Source organism: Dromiciops gliroides, chromosome 2 (assembly GCF_019393635.1).
Source record: "Dromiciops gliroides isolate mDroGli1 chromosome 2, mDroGli1.pri, whole genome shotgun sequence".
Taxonomy (NCBI): Eukaryota; Metazoa; Chordata; class Mammalia; order Microbiotheria; family Microbiotheriidae; genus Dromiciops; species Dromiciops gliroides.
Genome location: NC_057862.1, coordinates 167,022,619 through 167,044,675, shown reverse-complemented (window position 1 = coordinate 167,044,675; position 22,057 = coordinate 167,022,619). Strand labels below are relative to the sequence as shown.

At 39.1% G+C, this 22,057-nt stretch overlaps 1 protein-coding gene across 1 annotated transcript in view; it reads left to right on the top strand.

Moving 5' to 3' along the window:
• The first annotated feature begins 4,322 nt into the window (after positions 1–4,322).
• SCG3 (secretogranin III) overlaps positions 4,323–22,057 on the top strand; it is a 43,030-nt gene continuing 25,295 nt past the window's right edge. Inside the window, exons 1-7 of the mRNA XM_043989448.1 lie at positions 4,323–4,815; positions 5,475–5,527; positions 5,898–5,943; positions 6,060–6,272; positions 10,497–10,639; positions 18,975–19,124; positions 21,636–21,813. Of these exons, the coding sequence (XP_043845383.1) occupies positions 4,725–4,815; positions 5,475–5,527; positions 5,898–5,943; positions 6,060–6,272; positions 10,497–10,639; positions 18,975–19,124; positions 21,636–21,813 (874 nt within the window). The 5' untranslated portion in view covers positions 4,323–4,724. The remainder of the gene's footprint in view (positions 4,816–5,474; positions 5,528–5,897; positions 5,944–6,059; positions 6,273–10,496; positions 10,640–18,974; positions 19,125–21,635; positions 21,814–22,057) is intronic.

The window sequence follows — 22,057 nt, the reverse complement described above, 5'->3', positions numbered from 1 at the left end:
AATTCGAAAGCTATCATAACATCTTTAAATATATGAAAAGGAGGGGAAAAGCTTTTGGATCACCAACCTGCTTCTTTAAAAGACAAGGATATGAGTGTTCATTTATTCAACAAGTATTTTGCAAGTACCAAGTAGATTGTTGTTGTTGTTTGTCCTTCATTCTCAAAAAGGATCATGACATCGAGGTGATGTCAGGATTTGCAGTGAACTGGATTTAAGTGATGGAGAGCTGTGCAAAGTTATCAGCTTCACTTTTTCCTCCAGAGCCACCTGGGTCCAGTGGCAAGATATACATCAGGATGACTGGAGATGACCCTGGATGTTCAAGGCAGTTGGGGTTAAGTGACTTGCCTAGGGTCATACAGTTAGTAAGTGTCTGAGGTGAGATTTTAACTCAGTTCCTCCCAACTTTAAGGCCAGTACTCTATTCACTGCACCATGTAGATGCCCTACTTAGTATGTGCTAAACACTGGAGATACAAAGACAAAAATCAAAATCTCTGTCCCCAATGAACTTACATTCTATTGGAGGAAAATAATATGAATGTAGAAAAGTTAATATGAAATATGTACATGATATATGCATAGTAATTTCTGGCATGAGAACACTAGCAACTGAGAGGATCTGGCCTCATATTGGGGACTGCACCAGAGTTGAGTCTAGGACAGGGAGTCTTTGTTTTTTGGAGGTCTTTTTTTTAGCTTTTATACAAAAATATTTACTTCAAAAGATATAGCCACAAATATACAAACTTACTCCCCCAGCATATAGGAGGGAAAATTCCCTTTTTTTATACCACCTCAGCTTCTGGGGAATGGAAGGAGATTAGAATCATAGCTTAGTTCAATTTCCATAGAATGCAAACCAGTTTCAAATACAAAACCTGGCTCAGGTTCAAGTCCCAGGCACCCTGGCTTCTCAAGACTTCCATGTTATTCTGTCTGACTGTCCTATCTCACCTACAATTCTGGATCCAAGGTTGTCATGACTCCAACTCCCTGGTCCTGTACAAATTGCCTCTAACAGCTGAAACTGAATAACAGAAAAGAAACATTTCTCTGACCATTTCTCTGAGCCACAGTAAAAGAGGAAGAGGCTATGGCTCCAGTGCTGTGGGTGAACTGGTATTTTCACCCTCTATAGGTATCAGGAAAGAGTGGCCATCTCTCCAGTTTCAAAGATTAAGGCAGCCACTCAGGGGACACTGAGGCCTCCATGTTAGGAAATCTGGATATGTTCCAAAGGCCCCTCAGGGTGCCTCCATATTAGGAGGGCTAGGCATGCCCAGACAAGTCCAGGTTGCATGTTTTTCCCTGTTTGAAATTTGCCAGTCCCAGCAAATTAGCAAGAGTGCATTTTTTGAAACACAGTCCTCATCCCAAATTCAATTCAATTCTCTATGATCTCATGGGGAGGAAGGGTAATGAGGAATCTACTTTCACTTGCCTCCTCAGTGCCTTGCAATAGCATCTCAAATATTACATGCAAACCCACATGTACAGATGAAAATCACAATAATCTCCAAATACAAAACTTTGCAGATTCACAGGGCAAGGAACATTTCACAAAGTTTCCCAAATAAGCCAACAGATTCTTTTTTTTTTTTTTTAATTTTAGTAGGGCAATGAGGGTTAAGTGACTTGCCCAGGGTCACACAGCTAGTAAGTGTCTGAGGCCGGATTTGAACTCAGGTACTCCTGAATCCAGGGCCGGTGCTTTATCCACTGCGCCACCTAGCTGCCCTAGCCAACAGATTCTTAACCTTTTCTTGTGTGTCATGGGCCCCTTTAGAGGTCAGGCACAGCTTATGAACCTTCCTCAGATTAATGTTCTGTTGCCTACATTCAATATTGAAGGAAATTATATATTTCAGTTAAAGGTCCATGAAAATAAAGATGTAATTTTTCCCATCAAAGTTCACAAAACCCCTTGAAATCTGTCTGTGGATCCCTTGGATGTCTATGGACCTTCGTTTTTTGCTCCTGTTCTAGAAGAAAGCTGTTAAGTCAAAAGTCAGTACAACTTGTCTTCCTTCTTTTACCAGGGACTAAAACTCTAAAAATCCAGAGTCCAAACAACTTGATTGATCATAATCCAAATGCCTCTTATTTTGGTCTAGTTGAAAGACTTCTATTCCTCACAGAACTACAAAAAGGTGGGATTATTTTAATCATAATAATCATGACAAGTAATTTCTAGAACTGGTAGTTTGATTTATTCGGGGATATCATATTAGACACCTGGGGGGAAATCCAATAAAATAGAGAATATATCTTTGCCCCTAACTACACATTCTTCCTCCCCATAGAATATTCCCTTTACAACTATTTGCTTTCTTCATGGCTAGCCTCCACAGGATTCTGATCCTAGACCCCAGTAGAATTTCTTGGAGGCATGTCCCACAAGGACTTACATACATGTCCTCCCTTCTGAGGGTCTTCTGGCATTCTTTTGTGTGAGAATCAGAGTGCTACCAACCTGTTGAGAAGGATATTGCAGGGAAACTCTGCCATGAAAAGAAAGCATGTGACTTAGTGTCCAGAAGTGACCCTTCTGGGGTTCCAAAGGTCAGATTGGTGTCAGGAAATCGTGTCTGCCACCTGTGGGTCATGTCAATCAGAGCTACCAGCCAATTAGCTTGGAGTTGTATGTTTAGATGGCCCTGTTTCCTGTTTCACAGAAGGCTTCTGGGAGAAGTGGGGGTGAAGCAAGGGTCTTTTGGTTTCCAGACTTCAGCTTGGCGGCAGGGGCAGGCAGGATAGGGAGAGCAGGCAAATCTCATTCTTTATCCACATGTTTCTTTCTACTAAGCCCTAATATACTTTAATAAATACTTTTTTTAAAAAAACTCTTTTAAAAAAATTTTGGTGAAGCAATTGGGGTTAAGTGACTTGCCCACAGTCACACAGCTAGTGTTAAGTGTCAGAAGTCACATTTGAACTCAGGTCCTCCTGAATCCAAGGCTGGTGCTCTATCCACTGCGCCATCTAGCTGCCCCTTTAATAAATACTTAATGCCCAAAGAATGGTGCTATACGTTTCTTTCTTTCTTTCTTTTTTTTTTTTTTTTGGCGGGGCAATGGGGGTTAAGTGACTTGCCCAAGGTCACACAGCTAGTAAGTATCAAGTGTCTGAGGCCGGATTTGAACTCAGGTACTCCTGAATCCAGGGCCAGTGCTTTATCCACTGCACCACCTAGCTGCCCCATATACGTTTCTAATTTAAGGCGACCACTCATTAGATTTTAGACAGCTAGACAGCTAGACAGCTAGAATTTTAGACCTTACAGTTGCTACTCATACCAGAGAGGACTACTGAAAGAATACTTATTACTACTGTATAAGGAAGCACAAATTTGTTTTAGTTTTGCTTATGTTAGACTGAAACTGTGTCATGACACTTCTGCCACTTTGAAAAAAATGTATCACAGACTAAATGCAAAAATCTTTCTGGTTCTGAGATGCAAAAATAAAGAGTCGGGGAAAAAGGCTTAAAATGTGAATCCAGGAGCATCCTAGGTGGCACAGTGGATAGAGCACTGGCCCTGGCTTCAGGAGGACCTGAGTTCAATTCTGGCCTCAGATCCTTGACACTTACTAGCTGTGTGACCCTGGGCAAGTCACTTAACCCCAATTGCCTCACAAAAAAAAAAAACCCCAAAAACCGTGAATCCAATCTTTTAAAAGACAGGAATTTCCCAAGGGAGAGGAATATCAAATCTTAGGGCTGGGAAAGCAACTCTTAAGCAGGTATTCAGAAGATTACTGGGGGAAAGAGAGTAAGTGAGCAGGCAAAAGTTGAGCTCTTTCAGAGGTAGAGTTACCTGAATGGACTTGGGGGGCCAGTGTGGATGTTAAAAAGATGTTCTTCCTACATTGTTGGGGATTCTGCAAAGTGGTTTCTCAATAAGGTACTGTGAGAACTCAGAGGAATGGGGAATAGGGAAAGATCCTGAGGCTTGAGGAAGTATGGCATAGTAAATAAAGTGCTGTACCTAGTGCCAGGTAGCTGAGTTCAAATCCTATGTCTTAAAATAGCTCTGTGACCTTAGGAAAAAATCAGTCTCTGAATCTCAGTTTCCTCATCTATAAAATGCAGGTAGTAAAACCTGCTAATTCCTACATAATAGGTTTTTATACGCCTCGAATGAGATATGTGAAGTTCTTTATGTCAATAAATATCAGTCACTGTTACTAAGAAGTTGGAAAGATATTAGCCGTTGACTGGAAAGCACCCACTCTGTCACCCCTCCCCGGAACTTTCATTCGGAATGAAGCAGTCCTGGGGTCGGCTGACTCTTCCCTTTCCCGCCCCTAGCCTGGTTGGAGCATGCGCCTCCTCTCCTCACATCCTCCAAGCAGCGGGAGTTAAGTGCGGACTACGCCCTAGGAAATTGATTTTAGTCTGGGGGAGTTCCGCTGTCTTCTGTTCCCAGAAACTTCAGCACCTCAAGGGGCGGACAGCGCTCTCGCAGCCCTACAGACAACTTCAGCATCTTGGAAGTCCTTTCTTGTCTTCAGTTTCCTGGGCAGGTGCAGAACGGAACAAACAGCCTCCTCTCAGTCTACTCTCCCTCCCTTTCTATTTCTTCTTCCTGTTTTTACTCCTCCTCTCCATTCATAACAAAAGCGTTGCTACCAGTGCGGGTGGGTCTCTCTGCAGTTCTCTCAGCAACGCCAGTTGCCTGTAGCCCCTACGCCAAGCAGTTTCCGCAGAGAGTAAGAATGGGGCTTCTCCGGATGGGGACAATGATTCAAGTGCTGGCGCTTGTCCTCAGCCAAATTCATGCTTTTCCCAAACCAGAGGGCAGCCAAGGTAAGTGTACATCCGCCCTTTCCCTTTTTTTTTTTCCAACTATGAGGTAAAGCTTTGAAATAAAATCCTTGATGTCTCTCTGTTTAGACCAATTCCGTGTATATTTGGCAGAAAACCAGAAAAAAATCTGTTTTGATCTAGACCTAAGCCTGAAATCTTATTCAAATATCTTATTTTGAAAAGAAAAAAAATACCACCATCCACACACACACACACACACACACACACACACACACACTATTGTTTTGTTTTGTTTTTGTTTTCTACTTTTATTGCAACATTTTCCAGATATTTCATCCATGTTATGTTCAGGATAGAGCTTTTAATCTCATAATTATACCAATCCAATTATGCTTCTGCTATTTTAGAAAAGCTTTTAAGTCAAGTTTTTAAAATGTGTATTTGGATTCAGAAGAGTATGAATCTGTAATCCAGGAAACAAAATGTAGAGAAAAATTCTGACAATTTTTCTTATTGTACAATTTGTCTCCACTAAAATCCTAAAGAGATGGTTTCCTCTCCCCCATAGATTTTATGAACATTTAAAATATTCTTTTTATGAGGAAATGTAAAATGATTTTGCTATCCAAGTTTTAGTTAAAATACATGTGACTTTTCAAAACACCATTAATTATATATGATGTGTGTGTTTATTCTAGACAAATCTCTTCACAACAGAGAACTAAGTGTAGAGAGACCTTTGAAAGAACAGGTAGGTCAAATGAAAAACTATAAACATTACTTTGTGTTTTTTTTTCTATTTGTCACGATTTCTTGTTATGCATTGTTATTATAGTTATTATAACATCAGAAAGTTTAGGAACTAAGTAGTCCTTAGCACAAATTTAAATGAGATCTTTTGATGACTGAAATTTATTTTTGGCAATGTCTGGACATTGAGTGATAGAAGCACACAGAATTGTACCAAAATAAATGCTAAGGACATAATCTAGCACCTTCAGCGTTATATGAACTCCATGTGTAAATGTGTGAACTTTTCAGAAAAAAATTTTTGAGAATATATTAACATATGTATAAACAATAACTAGAACTTCTTTTTTGTTTGCTTATTTCACATTTAGATTGCTGAAGCTGAAACAGATCAGATCCTGAAAATAACCCCTCCAGGTAAGCCTGTGTGTGTGTGTGTGTGTGTGTGTGTGTGTGTGTGTGTAGTCATCATTTAACTAATCTGAATCCTAAAAGATAACAATATTATGCTGGACTTCGGTGTTTTCTTCCAGAAAACAAGGCAGGGGAAAGAAATTATTCTTCTGATAACTTGAACCTGCTAAAGGCAATAGGAGAAAAAGAAAAAAAGGAGAAAGAAAGGAAATCAGTACAAAATTCACCACATAATAAGAAATTGATTATGGAGGATATAGACTCAACCAAGAACCGCAGACTGGTGGATGACTATGATTCTACTAAAAGTGGAGTAGAGAATAAATCTCAAGGTATTTAAAAATAAACTCTTTCTGTCTTATTTACTTTACAGCTTATTGAAATTTAACATGATTAGAGGATTAAGAAAATTCCATATTTAAGAAAGACCCAGTATATACTCATAATCGTATAGTATTTTAAACCAAAAATTGTAATACAGTCACAATCACTGTACAAGGCCACAAGCTCTATATATAACTCCAAGTTTGGGTTTCCCTGTCAAGCTTACTGATGCTTTGGGGAAAAGAAAACTTTTTGTAATGGAGCTCTGAATTTTAGGTTAGGAAAAGCCAAGTTCAAATCTTGCCTCATACTTTTACTAGATGGGTGGCCCTGGACAAATCATGTAATCTCTCAGTCTCAGTTTCCTCATCTGGAAAAGGGGAATGATACCAATCATGTTCATAATAAATAATATTAATTTATATTAATATTGTTAAGTCACTATTACTAATGTTAATGTACTTATAATATAATTATATTAATAATAAATACAAATAGCACCTACTTTATGGCGTTGTTGCATCAAATGAGATAATATATAAAGTCTTTTGGAAACCTTAGAGTACTATATAATTTTCCATTTGATTTAAACTCTCAATACAAAGTAAAACTATAAAATTAACATCAAAATTAGTGAGTAATACAAAAAATGGGAAATTTGACATTTGAAAGAAAATGCCCAGTGACCATCATTTCATGTTCTATTTATTCTTCCAGTGCCTTCGGTATGGTAATGGTACATATGTGCCTAGAGGAAGGGATTTGCTCTTCTATTCTCTGTATGGGTGCCTAAGAATGCCTAATGTTCTTCTTTTGTGCCCTTATTCTGGTCCTTGACCACAGGAGAATTAAACTCATTATTTCTAGTTTGCAAACCTATGACCCATTGCTGAAAGATAGCTACTAATTAAATTTGCTTTTTAATAAAGCAACACAACCTGAAGAGTAGTCTAGATGAGGAAACTATATTTTGCTTTTATTTTTTAAACTGATGGCTAATCTAGAAAATTTTTTCAAATTTCCTTTCTTAATTTGTGATTCTAAGTACTGGACTTGGAGTCAGTAGACTATAAATATGTCTACACATAACTGATTCTTTTTTTTTTTTACACATAACTGATTCTTGATGAAAAATTGACTGATTCAGGCAAAAGGTTGTTTGCCTGAATTGACTGGTAATTTCAACCAGTTGTGCATGAAGACTAGCCACACATTGCATGCCTGAGTTGGCCACTAACATTATATAATAATGGACAATTTAATTTTAAATCACTCGTCATTTTCAAAATATATAGAAATGGGCTTAGTTTCAAAGGATTTACTATCTAGTATGGTGACAATAGGATATAGATAGATATGTCTGCATCTATGTATACATAATCTATATAAAATACATATCTCTATATATAATCTATATAAACATATGTGTGTACGTATAACCTGTATCTCTTTATCTATGGATAGATACATTATAGTTATGGAAATTTACAGTTGGAAGGGATTTAAAGGGATCATCTAGTTCAACCCTATATGTTTATTTATCTCTATATCTAATCCTTGTTATATTGGATTTTATATAATTATATCTAGAATCTCCTAAATAGGCCTGGGATGGGACAAGGAACAGTAAGATACTAGGAACAGCTCTAACTCTTAGTAATATTTGAAGAGAACAAATTGTGAGGGTGATTATGGTCCATTTCCACTGCTAGAAGAAAAAAAGAAATTTTTTCAAAGATCTTATTTTGAAAAGGAAAAATTATTACCCTGACCCTAAGACTATCAAAATGACTAATAAATGACTAGAAGACCCTGGAAGAGTTCTTGAATTATTGGGAGTAACTAATTGATTCAAGAATAACTCAAACAACTCAACAACTCGTTTGAGGAACTCTGAATGAGCATACAGGTGTAGAACCAACCTTTAAAAACAATTCCTTATTGTAGGATGTAACTCCTTCATGAATTAGATAGTAATGGCTTCTCTGGCTATATGTTCAAGGATCCCCTAAACACTAGTTCTCCCTAGTTGAGTGGATGATGACTTGGGGATATGTTTATAGTAGTTATATCCTTTTGCCATCAAGTCATCATGCAGTGGGTTCTTGATGAAAGGTAATAAGAGGTAAGCCTGATTTTTAATTTGAATCTTGCTTCCAACATGTTCTACCACTGTGACCTTAGACAAGTCACTTAACATGATAGGGTTCTCAATTTCCTAAACTATAAGATGAAGGGGTTGGATAAATGGCCTCTGAGTTCTCTTCTATCTCTTAAGTTATGATTTTTATATGATCCCTTAACACTTGTCTTCCCTCGGGGACCGTTTAAGAGAAGAGAGAAATAGCCACTTTTGCACATATGGATGAATGATCCTGTATATTGCTATTCTGATCACAGTTTTGGTCAGAATGTCAAAGGTGGAACTACACATAAGCAGCCGTTCTTCTGTTCACACATCTGTTCCCAGCATGCTTTCTGGCAAGGACCATGCTAACAAAATTCTTCCAGTAGTTTTTGTAGTTGCTAATAAAAAGCTCAGGGGAATGTTGAAGTGGGAAGGAGAAAAGATGTTTCTTCCCCTCTGTGCATTGCTAGCATCCTCCCTATTGGAAGGAAAAGAAGTAAGCAAACTAAAAAACAAAAATAATCATCATGCTGTCTCTAGCTATAGAAAGAACCTTTCTTCCATAAATCCTGAGGGACAGAGAAGAAGGCAAAATATTTTTTCCATTCCCTGATTAAATCTATGCAGGACTTCTCTTCATATGTTTACAATGAACCTACAGATAGAACACTTAGGGTTAAGCAAAAACTAATTTATGCACTTGTGAAAGGACTAAACTGTGTAGAGGACTTGGTGAAGAGAGAGCCCCCACCAAAAAAATAGGGATACTTTAAACTATCAAAAGATACGGTAAACGTGAACCATACTGGTTTATAAAAACTCAAAAGACTTTTTCTTAGGGGCTTGTGGTCAATCCATTGCCCTGGTCCACAGTGCTGAACTAAACCATAAAAGTGAATCTAAAAGATTGCACCTGGCTGCCTCCTGTACTTCTCACTCCATTACCTCTTCATGTTTCTTTTGAAGCAGCACAAAAAAGTAGTTTTGCCAGAGGCTAAAGAGGTCACTAGCTCCAGGGAATCCAGAAAAGGAACTGAGAGAGAAATTTCTCCTTTTGTTCCCCTAGAAGATATGAATGTAAAGGGCAGCATCAGAATAATAATACTCCAACTCCCTAACCTTATAAGAACATAATGAAAGTTGTCTGGACAGAACTAGCCAGGGAGTAAATTACCTGAGGGTTATTTAGTATCCTGGAACAGAAGCTCCATTTCTTATATTTCAGGCATAAAAACTGCTGCATGAGATTAGCCTTAGGGTAACATAAAGAGCCAAGTGCCTTATAAGCTTGATGTACTTTGTGTGGCATAGAATGGAAATGAGCGAGTGATGCCTGGCAAATCTCCAGGGAATCTGGTGCAATGCCTCATTGACAGCAACCCTCCCCTTGCTATTAGAGTTCTGTTTCCCCAGCATTGGCCCTAAAGTAATGCAGTCAGATTTTCCCTGGTAAATCCAGGGGCACATATTTACATTCCATGCTGCATAGATTTGCATATTAGGAGCTTAAGAGTATAGATTTCGAGTTGGAAGGGACCTTGGAGACCATCTTATTCCATGTCTTCATTTTATAATTAAGGATCCTGAGGCCCAGAGGGGTGGTGACTTTTCCAAGGTCACAAAGGTAGTGAGAGAGGTAAAAATTGAGCCTAGATCCTCCAACCATAAAACCAGTGGAAATTTTTTCTACATATATAAAGCATTAACTGTATAGGTATAATCAGATCATCTAGTCCAACCCTTTCATTTTACAGATAAGGAAACTGAGGCCTAGAGAGGTGAAAGGGCTTGCAACATCATACAAGTAGCAAATAGCAGAGCTAGGATACAAACTCTACTCCTCTGATAGGAATTGTCAATCCAGCACTCTTTCCACTACTCCATGCTGCATCTCTTACAGTCTTAGAGAGCTGCCTTGGGTGCTAAAAGGTTGAGTGATTTGCCAGTGGTCACATAGCCAATTTGTATTTGAATCATACTTGACCTTTGGCCTTTCTAGCTCCCAAGCTGGTCTTCTATCTGTTATTCTGCTGATCTATACGGATTGTAAAAATATTCAACAAAAATAGATGATTAGAAAGTAACCCAGTTATGCTTATTCTAGATGATCCAGATGGCCTTCATCAACTAGATGGAACTCCTTTAACTGCTGAAGACATTGTCCAGAAGATTGCCACCAGAATTTATGAGGAAAATGACAGAGGAGTATTTGATAAAATTGTTTCTAAACTTCTGAATCTTGGCTTGGTAAGTCTGGAGTTAGAGTCAACTAAAATGCTTAACTTTCTTGAAAGCAAACCAAGTGGTTGCTCTTTTATTTTTCATCCCTTTCCTTGGAGTAATAGCTTCCACTGGCACTGATCTATCTTTCTTACAGGACTCTATTCTTGCCAGGATTACAAAATTCCCTGGTTGTTGTATGATGCTGAGCACTTGTGTGGGCCAAGGCTAAAGGATGTGGAGATACTCTAAGGGTACTTGCCTGAGGTGGGATCATGAGCTTTAGAGCTGGAAGGGACCTTGGAAGTAGGTTAATCCAGTGGTGTCAAACTCAAATAGAAGCCCTGTGAGTCACATAGTGGCTTAGAAAACTAGAAATTGGGGGCAGCTAGGTGGCGCAGTGGATAGAGTACTGGCTCTGGAGTCAAGGGGACCTGAGTTCAAATCCAGTCTCAGATATTTGACGCTTACTAGCTGTGTGACCCTAGGCAAGTCGCTTAACCATCATTGCTTTACCCCCCCCAAAAGAAAAAAGAAAAAAGAAAAGAAAACTAGAAATTAACATTACCTATGTTGTATGACATTTTTGTTTATTTTGTTAAACATTTCCCAATTACATTGGGGGGGGGGGCAAGACAATGAGGGTTAAGTGACTTGCCCAGAGTCACACAGCTAATAAGTGTCAAGTGTCTGAGGTTGGAATTGAACTCAGGTCTTCCCGAATCCAGGATCAGTGCTTTATCCACTGTACCACCTAGCTGCTCCTCCCAATTACATTTTAATCTTGTTTAGTCCCCTTGGGAGTTTTGTAATTGTCTGTGAGTTTGACACCTCTTATTTAGTCCAATCCTTTCATTTTATGATGAAAAAATTGAGGCCAAGAAAAGTTAAGTGATCCTCACAAGGTCACACGACTAGAAGATGCTGTCTGACCCTAGGAGTTTGTTTTTTTTTACTCTAATAAGAGTAATGTTTCTATTATATCTTTTTTTTAAAGAAAAATAAGTTTCTATTGATATTTTCTCTTTTATATATTGCCATACTATCTCATATATCTCCCCCTCTCCCAGAGAGCCATCCCATATGACAAATAGTGTCTTTTGGAGTCCCAAAGCACATGTATTGTGTAACACTTGTGGACCTCCTGTGTCCACAAAGGAAAAGGTTGGGAATTTCTTCTTAAATCTTTCCATTTGAGTCCCACTTGGTCTTTATAATTTTTTATATTTACTTTTGATTTTTAATGTGTCATTCTTTCCATTTACATTAGAGTTACAGTGTATGTTATTTTCATATCTATATTTACTTCACTCTGTGTCAGTTCATATAAATCTTTCCATGGTTCTCTGTAGACATCGCGCAGACCATTTCTTACAGCACAGTAATATTGTGGTACTATATTTTAATGACTTCACTTCTCTCAAAGTGAATGGGATGGTTTCAGGCTCTCTCAAAACCATACCTCAGTGGCAGATAGGTGGCACAGTAGATAGAGCACTGGCCCTGGATTCAGGAGAACCTGAGTTCAAATCCAGCCTTAGACACTTGACATTTACTAGCTGTGTGACCCTGGGCAAGTCACTTAACCCTCATTGCCTCACATACAAAAAAAGAAAGAAACCATACCTCATCCTTCTTATATGCTCTGCTATTATTTAGAAAATATGGACCACAGGGAACAGCTAGGTGGTGCAGTGGATAAAGCACTGGCCCTGGATTCAGGAGGACCTGAGTTCAAATCCAACCTCAGATACTCACATTTCCTAGCTGTGTGACCCTGGGCAAGTCACTTAGCCCTCATTGCCCTGCAAAGAAAGAAAATATGGACAACAAAAAGATGAGGAAACTGAGTCCCAGAGTTGATAAGTGACTTTGACAAGGACTCAGGGGGACAGAGTCCAATTTTGAGAACCTCTTCCTACTTAATGTACCCAGGGTCTAACATATTAATCTGGATCTAATAGAAATTAAGTAGTAAGGCTAAAAACGTGGTCCTTGTATTGCATGTGATTTGAGTTGCTTTTTTTTTGTCTGGGTCAGAGGTTATACTTAACCACCATACTCTAGGACTTCTTGCATATGTTGACAGAGTTATAACATGTTGGAACTGAAGAGCTGCAGGGAAGCCGATAGGATGGGGTTACCTGTCTACTGTGCATAATAGCTGTATGATTATGCCATTCAAGTCATTTTACCTCTGAGTGCTCCAAGTGTCTTTCTATAACTGCTACAGATGAATTGCTTAATGGTTACAGCAGAGTTTACTTAATAGGAGTTCCCTACGCCAGTGAAACCATAGGTTGAGACCAAAAAAAAGTTTTAATGAAATGTTTTATGTACAATGTATACATTCATGGTTTAAAAGACAGTAATTTATAGGTCTCCACCATTTATCTCTTGAGTCAAATTTAATTGGTGGAAATAAAACTTTAAAAATATATATTTTTCTTTACAAATAAGGGTAAGGACAGTAATAAACATTTATATGGCTCTGACTGTGTGCCAAGCATTTACTAAACACTTTAACAAATACTATGTCATTTGATTCTTACAACAACCATGTAAATAGTGGTTAAGGGGCAGCTATGTAGCTCAGTGGATAAAGCACCAGCCCTGGATTCAAGAGGACCTGAATTCAAATCTGGCCCCAGCCACTTGACACTTACTAGCTGTGTGACCCTGGACAAGTCACTTAACCCTCATTGCCCCACAATAGAAAGATAGATAGATAGATGGATGGATGGATGGACGGACCCACAAACGAACGAATGAACAAACGAATGAATGAACAAATGAATGAATGAGTGAATAAATAAATGAATAGTGGTTAAGTGACTTGCCCATACATAGATACATAGCTGGTATCTGAGACTGGATTTGAAATCAAGTTTTCCTGACTCTAGACCCAGTGCTATATCCCCTTTGTCACCTGCCTGAAGGAGAGGAGAAAGGTAAAAACAAAGGTTATGGTGAAGGAGCATGGTAAAACTTCAAATGCTTCATTTTGTCAAAAGTTATATCTGCATTAGGATATTTGACATCATATAAACAAAGTCATGAAGGCTGAAGGAATGACCTTCAATACCAAGTAATGACTCACCAGGAAAACAGGGAGAGGATCCTCAGATGGAATCTGTCATAAGTCCTGAGTCCTATTTTATCTGTGTTTTACACTTTACTGAATATTTGCTGTGTCCAATATATTTATGTTGTAATATTAAAATCTAGAATCCTGTTGAAGGAGAAATTTACTCTGAAAATTAATGCAGCTTTAGCATTATTTCAGGATTAGAATATCTTCTAATTATACAGGAATATAGAAGTGAAACAGCTGTAAAGTCTGCATCCTCTACAGTTTCCTCCCAGTTCAATCAATCAATGAACAAGGTTTTGTTTTGTTTTTTTTAGTGAGGCAATTGGGATTAAGTGACTTGCCCAGGGTCACACAGCTAGTAAGTATTAAGTGTCTGAGGCCGGATTTGAACTCAGGTACTCCTGACTCCAGGGCCGGTGCTCTATCCACTGCGCCATCTAGCTGCCCCCAAGGTATTTTTTAAAAATCCCTGCAAGAAGGGATGCCAGCACAAAAGTATGCTAATCCTTGCTCTCCTGGAGTTTGCATTCTGCAAACTTGCAGATTAGTAAATACAAGATGTGTGTGTGTGTGTGTGTGTGTGTGTATGTATATGTATATATACATATATGTGTATGTATATAAAATAAACACAAAGCAATTAGGGGAGGAGAATACCAACAAGTGGGAACCAAGACAGTCCCCTTGAAGGAAAAAGCATTTTACCAAAGGGTTATAGGGAACCAGGGGTTCCAAGTAGAAGAATTAAGAAGGGAAGGCTTTCCAGGCAAGGGGAATAGCCTGGGGAAAGACAGAAGTGGGAGACAGAATATTCCATAGAGAAAAATAAAGCCAAGAGGTGGGCCAAGGAAAGGGAAGACTCACATGTGTGGCTAGGGAGAGAAATTAGCAGCACGGGCAGATCTGTAGCAGACCTAGTGTGGTATTTCTTTATATTAAGCTCTGCTTTTCTGCCCTGCCATATGGTCTTTTTTTTTTTTTTTTTTTTTTTTTTAGTGAGGCAATTGGGGTTAAGTGACTTGCCTAGGGTCACACAGCTAGTAAGTGTTAAGTGTCTGAGGCCGGATTTGAACTCAGGTCCTCCTGACTCCAGGGCCGGTGCTCTATCCACTGCGCCATCTAGCTGCCCCTTTGCCATATGGTCTTAAGAATACATCTGACCCAGGGGCAGCTAGGTGGCTCAGTGAATAGAGCACTGGCCCTGGAGTCAGGAGGACCTAAGTTCAAATCAGGCCTTGGACACTTAACACTTACTAGCTGTGTGACCCTGGGCAAGTCACTTAACCCCAATTGCCTCACCAAAAAAAAAAAAAAAAGAAAAAGAAAAAAGAATACATCTGACCCAACCAGATATATTCAAAAAGTGAAGTTAGATAGGGCCTATACATTGCAAAGAGAGGCATCTCTGCTCCGGTCTCAATTGGAGCTAGAGCCCCCTGGGACATCAGCATCTTCTAGAGTTAGAGGATGAGCTGATTCAGACCTAGAAACCCAAAGCTAATGACAATTTTAGAACAGATTTCTAGTGTTAAATGTTGGAAAGAGTACCTGTAATAATGGTAAAGACACCATATTTGAAGTCCAGAGAGAATTGAGTTTGAATCCCCGCTATATGATTATAGAGAAATCACCTGGGCTTCAGTCTCCTCATCCCATAAAATGGGGATAATACTTTAGTACCAATACCATGGGGGAGAAAGATGATGAAATAGATAGAATGTATAGTGTGGGGCCTGAAGTCAGGAACACTCATCTTCCTGAGTTCAAATCTAGCCTCACACACTTACTAGCTGTGTCACTTAATACTGTTTACCTCAGTTCCTCATCTATGAAATAAGCTGGAGGAAGAAATGGCAAACTACTCCAGTGTCTTTGCCAAGAAAACCCCAAATGGGATTGTGAAGAGTCGGACATGACTGAACAACAACAATCTATACCATAGAATGATTGGGAAGAACAAGTGAGATTATTTATGTAAATTGCTATACAGGCCATTATAACCCAGCTCTGTCTCTCCCCAGTCTCCATGTTGTCTTGAAAGGGTAGTTGATAGGGATTTTTCTGCACAAGTTACACTTTGGGACAACTCCTAAGAAGAGAAAGGCTGCCCTGGGTATGACATTTCTACCTAAAATGAATTATTGCTAGCTACTAGGGTTTTTTTCTCCTTAGTCCTATGGAAGAACTGATTGGAAAGGTGACTAAGGGGTGAGATATAGGAGATTTGGTATCCCCTCTTCACACAAAAAGGGGAGAATATAACCTACTATAAAAACTCTTGACTTACTTAGGTGGCCATGTGATTTAATCTACTTCATGGAATATTTCTACAATTTATCCTAATAGCTTTTGCTATGATTCTCCCTTTATGGTTCCTGCAGGGTAATCATAGCCACTGGAGTGTCAGAGAGGATAAAAGGCTCTTTCCTGCTTCCTGATGCATTCAGGTTTATGCCTTGTCCTAGTGATGCTGCTACAAAACAAAAGCTTTTATAGCTGCTAAAAATCAGTGTGCAGAAAAACCAGCTCAGAGGGGAAAGGATAAGCACATATGGAATCAGACATATTCAGATGTGATTTCTCAAGTTGAGTTCTCTCTGGCTCTGCCCCCTCTCTGTCCTGGGCCTCTTGCCCAAATAGATTTGGAAAACATGAAGGTGATAGTTTTCTGGCGGGGTAATTCTTCTCTATTTCAGGAAGTGATCATCCCTTCTTTCTTCATAAATCTGTTGAAGGCTTTACTCTGGAACTTTTTGGTGATCAAGCCTATTGTTTGTTGGAATCTTGATTCTGCCATTTCCTTATTAGAACCACAGATTTAGAAATAGCAAGGTCAAAAGAGGCCATCTACCACCCCCTCTCATTTTACAGAAGAGGAAACTGAGGCCCCAAAGAGATTAGGTGACTTGAGTAAGCAGCAAAAGTAGGATTTTTTTTTTTAGTGAGGCAATTGGGGTTAAGTGACTTGCCCAGGGTCGCACAGCTAGTAAGTGTTAAGTATCTGAGGCCGCATTTGAACTCAGGTACTCCTGAATCCAGGGCTGGTGCTCTATCCACTGCGCCACCTAGCTGCCCCAAAAGTAGGGTTTTAATCCATGTCCTTTGATTCCCAATCCATTGATCTTTGCTTGGTGCCATATTGCCTCCTATCCCTGAGTACATGATTAAACTCGCTAGACCCCAGTTTCCTCATATGTAAAATAATAGTTTTGGACTAGATGACTTTTTTTTTTTTTTTTGGTGAGGCAGTTGAGGTTAAGTGACTTGCCCAGGGTCACACAGCTAGTAAGTATTAAGTGTCTGAGGCCAGATTTGAACTCAGATCCTCCTGACTCCAGGGCCAGTGCTCTATCCACTGCGCCACCTAGCTACCCCTTAGACTAGATGACTTCTAAGGCCCTTCTTATCACTAAAATTATGGTCCTATGATCCTTTTCTTAAATAAAAATAATATAATAATGATAATGGTAATATATGATTATGATGATGTAATATGGTATATGATGCTGTGGTGTCTAATGTGCTATTATACAAGGTTGAGAGAATTGCTCTCTCAATCCATCCATAGGTAGACTGCTATTGTCTGTTCTCATTCTATCCACCTATTCTCTAATCTATGGAATCTCCAAAAGGCATGTGATGTGGTCCTGAGTCAATGGTTGCCTATGAGGGATGATCAGTGGTGAACCACATCTCTGATGCAGTACATGTGATGTCAGGGAAGTGACTTATAACAGCACCACTTTACCAGCTGCCACACAATGAGGGTGAGAATATTTTGTGGCTGGGGAGTGTGTGGGCATAGATCAGTAGGAAGATTTTTCCCTTCTACACTCAGGAAGACTTACCTCTAGTTGAAAAGAGAAAAATTAAGATGAATAGTTTCATTCTTCCTTTTTGACTCCATTGCACAGAATCATAATTAAGGACAAATGGGGCCTTTCCCTTGGGTGCCAACATGGCCCCACCATAGAAGTGGAAGTACCTTGGGAAAGGAAAGGACAGAGACTACAGGTTCCTGGCAGGGCAATCTCAGAATAAGAATCATTTTCTAGAGAGATGTGCCCTTCCAGGTCAGGTTTTGCCCCAGTCAGAGGGTAAATGAGGGCATGGCCTTTTTGATTACTTTATTTCCTTAGAAAGGGAGCCCTTCTGGGCCCACACTTTTCTGGGGAAGGGACATATTGCTCTATAACTTATTTCCCCACAAGAGAAAAGATACTTCAATGGCCTTACAGAACATTTCACTCAGGAAGCGGGAACAATCTGAGCTCTAGATTTCTAGGCCAGGAAGTGGTTCCCTGGACTATGATTCATCCTTGGGGGAGGGAGATTTTTCAGAACCCCAGGTCTTCTGGGGACAGGAACCAGGATATTCCTAGGAATGAAAAGAGCTTCTCTAGATATAGGTATTCTTACAGAGAAAAAACCATTAGAGGCTTCAGAAAACATCTATTCCAAGGAGAAAGGTGGCTAGATGGCTCAGTGGATAAAGTCCTAAGATTGGAATTTGGAAGATTTGAGTTCAAATCCTGTCTCAGACACTTATTAGCTGCAGAACACCAGGCAAGTCATTTTAACTTCTGTCTTCTTTAATTTCTGTATCTGTAAAAATGAGAAAGTTAGACTTGATGGTCTAAAAGGTCCCTTTCAGCTCTAAATCAATGTTTCTATAAGAAGGAGCTTCAAGGCTGTGGGCTCTCTAGGAACAGGAGTGAAGATGATCTGGGGAAAGGGAATGTGTTTCTCTGAACCCTATTCATTTGGGAAGGGCATAATACAACTTCTGGGTAGCCCCAGGAAAAGCTGAGAATTATGATTCCCACTTTTACTCTTCAACTAAATTTGCTTCAGAAGCCAGGATTCCTCTTTAAGACTCTGCCACTTAAGGGGCAGCTAGGTGGCGCAGTGGATAAAGCACCGGACTTGGATTCAGGAGTACCTGAGTTCAAATCCGGCCTCAGACACTTAACACTTACTAGCTGTGTGACCCTGGGCAAGTCACTTAACCCCAATTGCCTCTCTAAAAAAAAAAAATAAATAAATAAATAAAAGACTCTGCCACTGGTGCTAAGAGAGAGTTTAGATGCATATGAAAGCAAGCATATGTCCATGAAATTATTTTAGTTTTGTATAAGTTCACAAATGGCTTCTTCCCGTAATATACTCAAGGAAAAAAAAGACTTTCTAGTCTGCATCCATTGTTGGTACGGCTAAGAAACCTGACCAAAGTTTATTCAGAAAATCATTTTTAAAACTTGGTAACAGATTACAGAAAGTCAAGCATATACACTGGAAGATGAAGTGGCCGAGGTCTTACAGAAGTTAATCTCTAAGGAAGCCCGAAATAATGAGGAAGAACCTGATTATCCTACCAGCAGGACTGGAAACTATGCTGAAAACCTCCCAGAGGAAACGGTGAGTGGTTTTAAGCTGTATACATTGTGAAATAGCATTAAGTTTAAAGACTTAAATAGTTTTCCTTTAGGGAAAAAATAAAAGCTATCTAAAAAAGGCATGACTGATACAAGTACTATAGTGATTTCCCCTCTCAAGAAGTATTATTACTATTTCATTACTGTCTTCAATACTTAACACAGTGCCTGGTATGCATAGGTGTTTAATAAAAGCTTATTGGTTTATTGACTGACTGATTTGCCTACCTTCTCAAAGTAAATATGTCTCAAGCAGAAATATAATTAATCTTCAGTTCATCTCTTTTTTTATCTCATAATTGAATAAGTGGCCTGATCTTCTTGCTTAGTTACATATCCCACCTCCTGTGTCTGCCCCCTTCTCTCTGAGCCCATGCCATCTCTTACAAGACCATTATGTCTTCTCCTTGCTAGACTCTCAACTTTTAAAATATACAGATGTTAGTCAAGTTGTCTTCTCTGTACATTTTGTTCAGCATCATGCCACTCTCCTTTATAACTCTGTTGTAATTTTCCATTGGCATCAGCTCCGAACTCCTTGTCTCTTCTTTTAAGGTCTTTTACCAGTGGGCCTTCACTGTCTCGTTTCCCGGGAAATCCTCAGATAGGCTAGTCTGCCTCTTATGCTCAGTAGTTATTGAAAGCCCCCTTCATCATCTATTCGTCCTACAATTTGTTTTGAACCTCCCCCCCCACCCCAAACCATACCATGGGCCTAAAATGTCCTTTCTTTTCGCCTGTAGCTCTCCATCTTCTCCCCATCTTTCAAACAGCTCCTGAAAAACCATTCCCAAGGAAGGCATCCCATATTGATCAGAGAAAGTGATAGCTTTCCTGCCCTCTGCCCAGGCTGAATGAAGAACTCTCATAGCTACTCTCCATGAGCTTTTTTTATTCTTCTTTCCTTTTTAAAAAAATTATGAACTTAATAATGATCAATAAATGCAAACATTCAAACATACAAAGACAAAAGAGAGGATTATATATAAAACCATGAACTTCTATTACATACATTTTGTTTTTTAAAAATGTATATTAGGGGGGCAGCTAGGTGGCACAGTGGATAGAGCACCAGCCCTGGATTCAGGAGGACCTAAGTTCAAATCTGACTTCAGACACTTGACACTAGCTGTGTGACCCTGGGCAAGTCACTTAATCCCAATTGCCTCACCAAAAACAAATGTATATTAGAAGGGCATTCATGGTATAGTGCAGCAGTATAAAATTCAAGTAAAAATGGGGTACTGAATCATATATAAGTATCTCTGCATATGCATAGTGACTTAGAAAATCACAGAGTCACATCAATGTTTTATTGTATTTTTATTCATTTTGTTAAATATTTCCCAATTGCATTTTAATCTGGTTCTGGATGCAATGAAGAGTACTGTGGGCCATATGCAGACCCCTATGGTGGAGCAAGTAGAAAGATCACTGAGTCAAGAAGCCCTGGGTTTGAGACTTGCTCTGCCACATCCTGGCCATGGAAGGCCTGGGCAAATCACCTCCATTCTCAGTGCTCTACTCAGGCCACTCTCTGGTACTCTAAATTGCAGGGCAAATGACGATCTGCCTCAGTGGGAATTTCCTATTGTTGTTGTTGTCATCACCATCATTGTTGCTGTTCAGTAGTGTTCAACTCTTTGTGACCCCATTTGAGGGTTTGCCATTTTCTTCTCCAACTCATTTTACAAATGAGGAAACTGAGGCAAACAGGGTTAAGTGACTTGCCCAGGGTCACACAGTTAAGAAATGTCTGAGGCCAGATTTTAACTCAGTTCTTCCTGACTCCATGACTGGAGTCATTGACCAGAGTAGATAGATAAAATCACAGACTCAGTTCCCTCCCCCTAATATGTGTTTATTAACTTTAACAAGGTAATAATAAAATTACTATTTTTGTCCCTTTCTGAATTTTTTCTTGTTTGTATTTTTGTATGTTTTGTTGATGCTCTTTTCCTTTAAAAACAAAACCCTTTACTTACTTTTGACATATGCACTTTATATAATGTTTTAATCTGTCCATTATGTCTATTCTGTTAGATAGGCACAATGTGTCTGAGCCAAAGCATGGTGGCACAATGGCTAGAACACGGGACTGGGAGTCAAAAAGACCTGCATTTGAATCCTGCCTCAGACACACTTACTATAGCTGTGTGACTCTGTCCCCAGTCTCTTAACTTCCCTATAGCCCCATTTCCCTATTTATAAAATGGTAATTATAATAGCAACTACTTCACAAGGTTGTTGTGAAGATTAAGTGAGCTAATATATAAAATGCTTCACAAACCTTAAAGCACCACATAAAAAAATAGCTGTTGTTGTGATCATTATAGTTGTGCTGAAAAAGAAGAAACTTTTCCCTCCATATTCAAGGCCCAAATCAAAGGGAGAAGCAAGTTACAATTGCATTCATTCTAACATCATGTATCTGAAGTTTTGTTTTTGATTTTGTTTTTGTTTGTTTTAATGAAATTTCCCACTGCCACCGAAGACTCTAAAACCAACCATTCAAGATGGCCTTAGTAATGGAGAAAATGACGATACGGTACATAAGACCCAAATCATACCTAATACCATGGAAAGAAGAAACAAACTTTATGCTGAAGACAATTTTGATGACCTGCAGTATTTCCCAAACTTTTATGCACTACTAAAAAGCATTGACTCAGGTAAATATTCCGATATATTACCATATTTGACGGAAATCCTGAATCTAAAAAGTTCTGTTTTGCTTTCAGCCTTCTTGTAGACACTTCCCATTAAGAAGCTGATATACTGAGGACTCAGAGTGAACATAAGATCTACTAGCATTTACTCTGCCCTGGTGTATGAAATCAGTCTATAAACATTTATTCAGCTCCTACTAGGTACCATGCACTGGGCTGGGAACTGAGGAGATAAAGACAAAAATGA